The sequence below is a fragment of the Syzygium oleosum genome, unplaced genomic scaffold (genome assembly GCF_021117445.2).
Source record: "Syzygium oleosum isolate NSW1041296 unplaced genomic scaffold, Sole_v2.1 Sole_v2.20, whole genome shotgun sequence".
NCBI classification, from domain to species: Eukaryota; Viridiplantae; Streptophyta; class Magnoliopsida; order Myrtales; family Myrtaceae; genus Syzygium; species Syzygium oleosum.
In genome coordinates this window covers 48,021-60,200 of record NW_026607504.1, presented here as the reverse complement: position 1 = coordinate 60,200, position 12,180 = coordinate 48,021, and the positions used below count along the sequence as shown (strand labels likewise).

Sequence of the window (12,180 nt, the reverse complement as noted above, 5' to 3'; positions counted from 1 at the left end):
AAATATTGAGTGAACTGCTTGTTAATTAGAAATCATATGAGGATTGTTGATGTGATTTTCTAGCTAACAATGCAGATACTTACGTTGCTTCGAGGTAAGTAATTCTCCCAATCTTGCAATTTATTTAATGTTTTGATTATTGGGTGTTACTTTGGTGGTTTGCGCACCCGCATGATCACCTCACATGCTAGTGACTAAGTTAAAATGGATCCAGACTGCATGCATAAACATTTTTTGAAAAGAAAAGGTACCGAAAGGGCGTTAGACTAGATCTAGCGTAACCAAGTCCCCGAGATTAGAATCTCTGGTTCGTAGGAATAAAACATATCTCCCTATGTTTTATTTAGGTTTCTAATCGACCTGCCATAAATAGATTAGTGGCGACTCCAAGCATGAAAACTTTTGCATGTTAAAAACTTAAACCCTAAGTTGCGAATTGGTAGGGCTTGGGAGGGCCCGAGTTAAGCTTAGTCTTAATAATCCATTAGCCTGAGAAAATTTAGGTCGCGACGCTCGTGAAAAATTGTTAAAGGTGATATTGGTTGTAGCACAGGAAACAAAGTTGGGAACATTATACATTACTGAGAGTAGTAGAGAAATAGCAGCAATTGCTGAGTCGGAAGTTGATTCCAAATTGGGACACCCCTGGCTTGGACACATGAGCGAAAAAGGGATGAAGGTGTTAACATCAAAAGGAAAACTATCTAATATGAAGTTCATAGATATTGGTCTATGTAAGGATTACGTTCTGGGCAAGCATAAATGTGTCTTTCGAAAATTAGGAGAGAACTAAAGAAAGGAAAATTAGAGTTGATGCATACAGATGTGTGGGAGTCAGCCCCTGTGCATTCCCTTTGAGGATTGAGCTACTACGTCACGTTCATTGATGTACTCTGCTAGAAAACTATGAATTTGTTTTCTGAAAAATAAATCCGATATGTGCTACTTTTGAGAGATGGAAAGCTGAAGTGGAGAATGAGATTGGCCTGAAGATTAAATGTCCAAGGTCCGATAATGGTGGTGAGTATGATAGCAATGAGTTCAAACAATTTTGTGCAGAAAATGGAATAACAATTACAAGAATAGTTCCCAACAGATCACAACAAAACAGAGTTGCTAAGAGGATAAACATAACTTTAAATGAGCATGCAAGAAATATGAGAATGCATGTGGGATTACCCAAGACATTTTAGGCAGATGCAATTAACATAGCAGCATATCTGATTGACAGAGGACCTTCAGTTTTACTTGATTTTAAGCTACTAGAAGAAAAAATGGACTAGAAAGAAGGTGAATCTCTTGAATCTGAAAGTTTTCAATTGTGTTTCATATGTTCACATAGATGTTGAAAATAGAAATAAGCTTAATACAAAAGTAAAAAAAAATGTTTTTTCATTGGATATGAATCTGATTATTTTGGCCATCATTTTTGGGATGACAAAACATAAAAATGATAAGAACTACTGATGTTACATTCAATGAAAACATGCTGTACAAGGACAGATTTGTGGTAGAATCTAGTATAAAAAACAAATGACGTACAATAGAGAGATTGAATTAGGGGGTTTTAACAGTGTTTTGTTTAAGAATTCTGAAATTTGCTATTGTAGACTCTGATAAAAAACCAAAACAAGAATCACATACACCTAAACCCACTTTAAGAAGATAGTATAACATCTAAACTTGTACAGAGGTGTTCTCCATCATTGCATTATTTGCTTTTGACTCACGCTGGCGAACCAAATTTGTTTTTTCAAAAGTAGTACAGGTTAAAATTCTATTAAGTGGGAGTTAGCAATGTGAGATGAGTTGGATTCACTCAAGAAGAACAATAATTGGGGTTTAACTTAGTTACCATATGGGAAGAAGGTATTGCAGAACAAGTGGGTATACTGAGTCAAAGAAGAACCTAATGGCACCAAAAGATACAAAGCAAGGTTAGATGTAAAAGGTTTTCAACAAAAAAATGTATTTACTAAACAGAGATATTCTCTCCAGTTGTGAAGTTGACTATTATTAGGCTAGTATTGTTGTTGCAGAGAACTTGCATCAAGAGCAAATAAACATAAAGATTGGATTCCTCAATGGTGACATAGAGGAGGATATCCACATGGTAAAACCTAAAGATTTCAGGTTTTCGAAAAAGAAAACTTAAGGCCTGTTTGGTAAGTTTCAGTCTTTTTATTTTTCTTTTGTTTTGTTATCTGGAATACAAAAGAACAAAAATCCGTTTGGTAACGCCAGTTAATTTTGCTATTCCTCGGAATAGAAAAGTGGCTAGGAAATATATATAGAACAGAAATAAGAGGTAAAAAAAAATCTACTTTTTTTGTTCCCGAGAACAAAAAGAGAAAGAATAGAGAAACAAGATCAGCTCTCTCTCTCTCTCTCTCTCTCTCTCTCTCTCTCTCTCTCAAGATATTCCAATGTTAAACCCTAAAGCCCAAACCCTAAAACTCAAAATCCTAAACCTTAACCCTAAAACCCTAAATCTCAATACCTAAACCCTAAAACCTTAAACACTAAAACCCCAAACCCTAAATCCTAAACCCTAAAATCCAAACCCCAAAACCCGTATCCCTAAAACCTTAAATCCTACATTAAACCCCAAAACCCAAACCCCAAACCCAAAACCCAAAACACTAAACACTACACCCCAAACCCCTATACACCAAACCCGAAACCCTAAAGCCATAAACCCTAAATCGCAAAACATCGAAACCCTATACCCCAAACCCCAAAAATCAAAACCTGAAACCCCAATCCCTAAATCCTAAACCCTAATCCTAAACTCCAAACCCCAAAACCCAAATCTTAAAACCCCATATCCAAAACCCGAAACACTAAACCCTAAAACCATAAATCCTAAACCTCAAAACCCAAACCCTAAAACCCCAAATCCCAAACCCTAAAACCCCAACCCCAAACCCTAAATGCATTTATTTTAGGAGTTGAAATTTTTAAGGTCGTGCTAAATGCATTTATTTCCTTTTTCTATTCAGGGAATAGAAATTTTATACAGTTAACAAACACATTCTTCTACTCAAAGACTCATCTAGGGAATAGAAATAGAAAAAACTATTTCTGAAGAGAAATTTTTCTCGGGAGTAGAAACGTTACCAAATAGACTCTTAGTCTGCAAGCTGAAGAAATATTTGTGTGGCTTGAAATAGGCTCCTATGCAGCGGTACAAGAAATTTGGTACCTTTATGTGCGGTAACATGTTCACTAGAAGTGAAATTGATCACTGTTGTTATTTCAAGAAATATAATGACTGCTATATTATTTTGCTGATGGATGTGGATGATATGCTCATTGTAGGATCTAGCATGAGGGAGATCAACATATTGAAGTAGCAATTATCAAAAGAGTTTGAGATGAAGGACTCGAGAGTAGCGAATTAGATTCTTGGGATAAGGATCACGCAAGATAGATTTGAAGGAATTCTAAAGTTATCTCAGGAAAAATACATTGAGAAAGTGTTGGACAAATTCAGAATGTAAAGCCCAAAAGTACTCCTTTAGGAAGTCACTTCAATGTCTTGAATGAGCAGTTATCAAAGACGGATGAAGAGCGGGAGTATATGGCTAAGGTACCTTACGCTTTAACTTTTGGTAGTTTAATGTATGCTATGGTGCCTTGCCAAAAAAAATGTATGCTATTGTGTGTACCAAACCAAACATAGCTCACACAGTAGGAGTTGTGAGCATATATATGGCTAAATTAAGAATAACGTATTGGGAAGCTATAAAGTGGCTATAGGATACCTAAAAGGCACTTCATGTATGTCACTATATTTTATGGAAAAACAATTTAACTTTACAAGGCTTTGTTGATGCAGATCTTGGTGGTGACTTGGATAATAGGAAGAGCACCTCAAGTTATGTTTTTACCTTAGGTGGCACTGCAATCAGTTGGATGTCTAGACTTCAGAAGTGTGTGTCCCTCTAAGCCACTAAAGCAGAGTGTGTCGCTATATCCGAAGCTAGCAATGAGATGATTTGGTTAAACAAATTTTCAAAGGAGGCAAGGAGTAGGATAACAATGTTCTTTTTAGTAACAATCAAAATGCTGTTTGTCTTGCAAACAATTTGGTATTTCATTTAAGGACAAAGTACATTGAGTTGAAGTACTCATCATATTTGTCAACTGATAAATGATGGGATATTGTCATTGAAGAAGATTCTTGGTGCAGAAAATCTAGTAGATATGTTAATTAATGTTGTCACCACTAAGAAATTGAGGCTGTGCATTGCCTCAGTTGGCCTCCATGGTTAGTAATGACGAGGCTGCCGCACTAGGACAATTTTGGTTACAAAGATGAATGAAGACTATGAAGACTATTGCCGTTTTGAAGATCAACCTCCAAGTGGGAGATTGATGAAGTCATGGAATTTGAAAGAGAAAATTAATATTAAATCTTAGAGCTTTTACTGCTAATGACATCTATGTAATTTCATGTTAAAGTAGAGAATAGAGCTTTTTTTAACTGTTGTTAATGGGATTTATGTAATTTTCATCATAACTATGCATGCTCTAAACTCCTGTAATATATCGGGACAATATCTTTGGTAGTTGTAACCTTGAAGGCTGAAGCTTGTAACTATGTTACTCATACTGATAGTGAAAAGATTGCCTAGTGCTGCACCGTGACTTTTCCTTTTCTAATTTTGAAAAGGGCATTCCATGTAAAAGTTCATGTGTTTTCTTCTCAATTTTTTTTCTTCAACAATTCGCGTTCCTAATAAGATTTTCAGCGTTAACAACCCATGTTGGAGTTGACTACTGTTCATTGAAGATGTGGCTAGGATATAAAAGATAAATTCCTGAAGTTTGGATGTATGTAGGTGTAGTCTAATTGCTTGCATGGAGTTTTTTCAACACCAACCGCATCAACTAATCGATATTGCTAGTAGGTTCATGGTTGAATCGGACGCAAAGCGACGGAACATTTTTATTGGAGACGGGTACAAGGTCTAACTTGAACGCCTTTGAAGGTAGAACGTCAAATCACCGAACATAGAGCAATAGGAAAATTTGACAAGATTAGACTAATTTCGGATGATTACGGGGTGACATCATTAATTATTTTCTTCGTCTTTCCCGTATGAGAAGTTACTTGCACGATGTTTATGATACAAAATGCCGGCATTCGTCAAATTGCTCATAACTTTAGAAGACAGTGAGCAAGCGATATGTGTTATCAACAGAAAGTAGACATATGCTTCGGATTGATCGATATGGAGAATAAGGACAGAGTAAGATGCATGTCGGGAAAGAAAATACACAAGGAACATAAGGTTTTAATCAAACAGGACAAACAACAACCACCAACAGTAGCGGTGAGGCACGAGAATGTATTCATGCAGAAGAAGAAGAATCAAAGCAAGCGAAGATAGTAAGGCGTCAAGGGCCTGAAGACGGTGGGAGCTTTGGACTCAATGAAGGCCACCTGAGACCGGGAGAGGTGGAGGTAGACCACCCAGTCGCCGTTGGAGAGCGGGCTGGGCATGGGCATAACGTACCCGGTTTCCCCTCCCCACGGGAAGTGGTAGGATCCCAGCACTGGCTTCCCCCACCCGAAGTCAATCTCGGTCACCGGGAACCTCTGCCCCGATGACATCACAAACGCCGTTGACCCTTCCTCCTCCTCCTCGCTCCCCAGCTTGCAGTATATCCTTGTCACCCCTGGTGCCGGCCGATGCTCTTCCACCCAGTCTATCAGGTCCAGGAAGTGCTCCCTGGTCGCCGCCCTCTCCACAAACTCATGCACCGCCTCCGCCACCCAGCTCAGCGGCTTCTCCACCACCTCCCTCGCCCTCTTCTCTCCAAATGCTATCGACAGCACGTTCCCAAAGTAGGACGCCATGGGTAAGGGCTTGTCGTCCCCGCCCTGACTCATCAACCTACACCTGCCGTCTACCACAATTCCCATCCTCGATATCGCCTTGCTGTCCTGGTTATTAGCAACCAAGGAGGATTCGGCCACCATCTTCCAAAGGAAAGCGCTGAACGACTCCAACTTAGACCTCTTGCTTCCGTTGGAGCTGGCCATCTGCTGCAACTCGCTTAGCAGGGTGGCCGTCGCATAGTAGATGCGGCTTACCAGACGGTTGTTGTCCCTCGATGACTTTGGCTCAAATTCACCACCCGCCTGCTGCTTGTGCTGGGGAGGTGGGGGCAATGCGGAGATGGGCACGTACATGCGGTCTAGAGAAGGGTCAATGCAGAGCGGACGCCTTGGGTTGAGAAGAGAGCGGCGGAAAGAAGGAGGGAGCGAGATCGGGGCATCGGAGCGAGCCGTCTCTGCCCAAAACACCATGAACATGTTGGCCGAGTGGGCGTCAGCTATCCGATGGTCAAACGTACACGCCACCACTATTCCCCCACACTTTAGCTCCGTTGCCTGAATGTTTTCCATCGAGAAAATTTGTTCAAATCTTAGCCTATTAGCAACTTATGCAGTGGACAGAATCAATCCCAACAGAAATTATTTATGTCTTGATGAGATCTAGTATTACACATATTATTGACATTTATTTGGCAGCTTGATCTAGTAGACTTCGTCTACATAGAAGACTTACTCATGCATCACCGAAAAGTTATCCTATGATGGACTTGATCTTCATAATCTATCGACCCTACTATATTTTTTCGGCAACAGAATAGTTTTCTCTTGCATTTCAATGAGGCAGTTTAATGTGTAATTTTTTTTTAATCCTCCATTACTTTAACTAATCTCTTCGAGAAGACTTTATCATATAGTTTACTAGCTACTTCTTTCCTCGATGACAACAATAATATCCATTATTTAATTATTTCGCACAAGACTAGCACTCTTGTTTCCCATTTGGCGCATTAATTAAATGCATGAAGTTGTAGTGAAAGAGAAATCCCACCCTTTCCATATAAATATGAATCTTTCGCGCTTGAGGTCGCTGTGAACCTTGCCATAATGGTGCGGTGTCTCATCAAGCTAATTATTAATTCTAAGATTCTTCCATTCATTCAATTCCATCCAAAATCGACAAAACGATAATTTCCTCCTTCATTTATATTATTATCACTCATGCATCACACTATTTTTATCTCACTATTCTCAATGGACTCAATGAGCAAATGCATAATCTCAATGATCACATAAATAAATCAGTGAAGCTCGCACGAAGTGTCGGACTTTTCTTCCTCTGATCATTTATCAATAATCTTGATACATTGTTCTGTTTCGTGTATACTTATTGATGTGACTTTGATTAGGACATCTTTGAATTATTACAAGGAAAATAGTAAACTATAAGAAACCCTTGATAACGTGCGATCACCGGCTATAATATCAGACGTGTGAACAAAGTCCAAACATCATACTTCTGTATCAACAATGTCAAATAGTAGCAAATTTTGATTTGTAAAATTTGCATACTTAGTGCCGTGAACGAAAGGTTTTATTTCGACATTAGATGAAAGAACTTCAACATCGATGAATGAACCAACTTTGTGAACCATTCTCAGTAAAGTTGGAGAATCTGACCCATAGACTTACAGATATATGGTACACTATTCCATTTGACGCTGGTTATACTTATACGCCCATGCATATACAAAAGATTTAAGAAAAAGAATTGTAGATTTAGGCTCCGTTTGTTTGGCAGAAAATGAATAATTTAGAAAACATTTTTCCAAAAATAATAGCTTGTATTGCTTGAAATAATTGACCATTTATATTTAAATATTTTTGTGGGCGATGAAAAAAAATTTCATTCATTCATTCATTTTTGTAAGTGATACAAGCAATAAGTTTTGGAAAATATTTTCTAAATCATTCATTTTTTTTGCGAAACAAATGTAGTCTTGGTGAAATGAAGATAAAATTGGGTGCATATACAGTGATCTAATCTCTTGAGATGGATAAACGGTACATAGTAGGGCGGAATCTAATATCTATACCTGAACAGCAAGCACGCCTTGCTTCTTTGTAGGAACCAGTTTCCCTTCAATGGTTTTGTCGGGATTATACAGGTTGAGATGGCAGAGTTCAATGTCCGCGAAAGCCTCGACGAAGTCCACCCCACGGTTGTTGCACAGGAGCTCAGGCTCACCGCCTGTGTTCTGGACCACCTCCCCGGCGAGAGCATAGTAGGAGACCAGAGCTTGGGCCAAGGCGGCTTTCAGAATCCCCACCATGGACCCATACTCAAGCCTCTGCAAGGTGGCGGTGGTGGTTGGGTTGGTGTAGCAGAAGAAGACGCCTACGTCAAGTGGAGGCAAGAGCAAGTCGAGGTTGGAGAGGGGCAGCCAATGCTCTTGCATGGGCAGTGGTGCCGCCACCACTTCTCTCTTGCCCAACTTCACCATGAACTCTTCGCCTGCACCTGCAACTGCACCCATTTCGTTGACTATGTATGGAGAGATCGAGGGAGATAGAGAGCGGAGAAGATGAGCGGGTATTTATAGGCCCAGATGGTGATATTGATAATGACTCTCGTCGATGACGATTCCTCAACCACCGTCCATCTTATCCTTGGACAATAGTTACACACAACAGACGCACTATATTACTCTTCGTCTCCACGGTCGCTTCAATCTCACTCCACTATAAAACATATGGCGGCTTTATGTGGTGTTTTTTTTTTTGGTCATAACTTCATGTGGTGTTTGGTTAATCATCATCTACTCTCACCTGGATTGTTCACCATTTATACTCCAAAACCCCAACGAGATTATTATTTCCTCTCAGAGATCAGAAGAGGTCAAACGTGCATATATGCATGCTCTATGTTTCTCCGGGGAATTCAAGTCTAAGCAGTTAAAATCAAATAATGATAAACGAAAGAAGAAAATGGGACAAACGCATATCAACGATGCCGTCTGGAAGAAATCCTTCCTTTTAATTAATCATAATCTGAAACGTTGTCCGCTAAACTGAAATCCTTCCCTTTGGTTTCGATATCTAGGCTCAAATGCTATTGTAGAACTAGTCTGCGTATTAAGAGAAGACGAATTACAATGGTCAAAAGACATGTCTTTGGAAGGGCTTTGAATAAATAAATAATCGGCAAAAAAAAAGAATAAATAAATAAAATTGCAATACTAAATAAAGAAATGAAAAATTAAATTGTGGATATATCATTATATTTAGGAAAAATACAAAAAATAAACACATACCTCACATTTCACCCAATGATCGCTTACCTATCTCAATTTTTTAAAAGTACTAAACAGGTACCTGAATTTTACTTCTAGAAACCACTTTCCATCTTCGCATGAATTATTTTATCCAGTTATCCTTATTTACAAAAGTGTCATTGTCTTCCAAGAATGCCCAAACCCTAAATCCTAAATATCTGCTCCCACTCAAATCATCCAAAACTAAATGAAAACAAAACCATTAAATCCGAGAAAAGATACCAAAATGAGTTTACAAGGACAATTTAGTCATTTCAACATGGGGTTTTGATATAAATGTGAATTATATCTGCACAAATAAATATATATTTGTATATGAAATAAGATATGTTCTTGATATTTTTGCCTATATTTAGAAAATACCACAACAAAGTCTTCTCAAGGACTTTGACTGCTATACAAAAATAAACAACCCCTCCAATCCATCGTATTAGATTAGTCTTAAGCTCTTAACTGCTTCAGGCGAGAAAAATACCACAACAATGTCCTTCTCAAGGACTTTTCTACACATCAATTTTCTCAACTACTCTATTTTGTTTGTATCGTCGTTTTTTCTACGTGGTACTATAGATCTTGGGAATTTCCTCTTACGTAGTTGCTGAGCAATTATGACCCCCGGAAAAAATTGCCTGTAGAAATAGACCGAGCTCTTGGCCTATCCATGAACAATCTTTCGATCAAATCATGATCAATCCCCTAGATATCCGTTCCGACCATACTTGTCTATCCATGACCGATCCTCGGATAGTCCGTACACTAAATCCATGGCCATTTTCCTTTGGTCGTTTCGGTCCAAATTGAGGATGTCACAATTCTCTCCCTCTAATAAAATTTCGTTCTTGAAATTTAAATACATACCTGGTTCCTCAAACAAATTTTAGAGCGCGAATGATAACCATTATGTTTCCCTGTTTTTCTATTTTTTTTTTCTCGGGAACAGGTTTGGAACAGAAATCCGTTTGATAAAATAATTTCATTTTGTTATTTCTGGGACAAATTTTGGCCCAAAAATAGATTTGGAACAGAAATAAAAAGTTAAAATTTTTTACTTTTTTGTTTCTGGAATAGAAATAGAAATAAAAACTTTCTTTTATTGCTCACCCTTGCCGCCCACCACCGCCCACTTGCCGCCAGCCGTCGGCTATCTACCGCCACCTTTCGCTGGCTGTCCGCTGCCACTCGCCGGCCGCCCACCCCACCCACCGTCGGTCGCCCCCCCCCTCCCCCCCCCCCCCACCACTAGCCGCCGTCGTTCACCGGCCTTCCCTCCCCCATTGCTGCCCACCGCCGCTCACCAACCGTCCACTGCCGCTCACTGGCCGGTGGGAATAAAAATTTTGCGTCGTTATTACAAGAATTTCTATTCCAGAAACAAAAATTATGTGTTGTTATCAAACACTAAATTATGTGTCGTTATCAAACGTTTCATTTTGCTCAGAAACTCGTCTGGGAAAGAGAAATGTTGTCATTCGCACCCTTAGTTACCCTTAATGGAATTATGTTATGTAGATTTAATAAGAAAATCTCGATTCCGAAGACATCGACTTAGGGTGCGTTTGGTAACCATTTTGTTCCCGAAAACAATTTGTGCTCAGAAATGATTTTTTTTTATTCTGTTCCCGGAAACAATTTCTAAGCATTTGAATACGTTTGGTAACGGCCAAAATTTCCATTCCTAAAATAGAAAAATAGCAGAAATGTGTTTGGTAACTGCACAAAATTTCTTTTTATTAATACTATTTTAATAATATATTTTAAATATTTTAATATTTCTTTTTTCTTTTCCTTCTCCTTCTTGGCCTTGGCCGGCGAGGGCTGGACCCTTGCAGCCTAGGCGAGGGCCGCCGTGGTTGGCCATTTCCAGCCCTTGCCCAAGCCGGCGAGGGCCGCCCTCGCCGTCGCCCTCGCCAGATCCGACGAGGGCGGCCCTCGCCCAAGCCGCGAGCCTCAAGGGCGGCCCTCGTCGGCTCGGGCAAGGGCTGGAAATGGTCGGCCAAGGCCGCCCTCACTCGATCCAGTGAGGGAGACCCTCGCCCAGGTCGCGAGAGTCCAGCCCTCATCGGCTCTGGCCAAGAAGAAGAACAGGAAAGAAGAAAAAGAAAAAGAAATCTTTTCTATTTTTCATTCTTGTTCCCAAAATTAAGAATCAACTTTTTTTTATTTCTTGATTTTGGTCCAAAACTGATTCGGGGAACGAATTTGTGCCCGGGAACAAAAAATTTACCAAATGGATTTCTGTTCTTTTTTTGTTTCCCAGAACAAAAGAGTAAAATCAATTACTATTTGGCCAGTTATCAAATGCACCCTTATACGTCACGAAAGCACTTTTTTTGGTCCTCAGTATTGAGCCCGGCAGATCTAATTCCATAGGTAAATAGACACTGTCGGTGTAATTGGTGGTATCTTGTGGTGTGAAAGTTAACGAAACAAACATTGGAGTTGGATCCAAATTTTTTTTTTCTCTTTTGGCTTTTAATGTGCACAAAATTATTATTATTCGGTATATTCGGGAGAAGAACAGCAGAAGTGTCAAAAGTTGTGTACGGAGCTCACTTTGGTGCCAAAAGTTTCATTTGGATAATTTAAGTGCCAAAAGTTTACGCCGACGGTCACTTAAGTGCCAAATCGGAGAAAAAACGATCACTTAAGTGCCAACGGCGAGAAATTCCGATCAAATTTAATACGTGGCTTTTATATTTAAATTTTAATGACACGTGGCATTTCCATGTGTATAATTCAATTTTTAAAATTTTTTTTTTCTGATGTTTTTTCTTTCTTTTCTTTTCTTTTTTTCTTTTCTTTTCTTTCTTCTTCTTCTTCTTCTACCATGGCCGGTGTCCGGAGGCCAGCCACCGGCCATGGCCGGCCTCGCCGGGCGTCGCCTTCCTCCGGGCGAGGCTCGGCGAGGCAGTCGTGGCCTCGGCGAGGGCCACGGCGGCCTCGCCCGAAGGAAGGCGACGCCTCAGCGAGGCAGTCGTGGCCTCGGCGAGGGTCGGC

General features: G+C 39.7%; 2 protein-coding genes across 2 annotated transcripts in view; one reads left to right on the top strand and one right to left on the bottom strand.

Moving 5' to 3' along the window:
• LOC130140616 (uncharacterized) overlaps positions 1–12,180 on the top strand; it is a 35,696-nt gene that overhangs the window by 18,747 nt on the left and 4,769 nt on the right. The gene's annotated exons all lie outside the window — the stretch shown is intronic.
• LOC115693556 (coniferyl alcohol acyltransferase) lies at positions 5,201–8,426 on the bottom strand. Its single transcript, XM_030620578.2, has 2 exons — positions 7,945–8,426; positions 5,201–6,406 (listed from the first exon to the last, which is right to left on the bottom strand). The coding sequence occupies exons 1-2, from the start codon at positions 8,383–8,385 to the stop codon at positions 5,381–5,383; spliced, it is 1,467 nt and encodes a 488-aa protein (XP_030476438.1). The 5' UTR covers positions 8,386–8,426; the 3' UTR covers positions 5,201–5,380.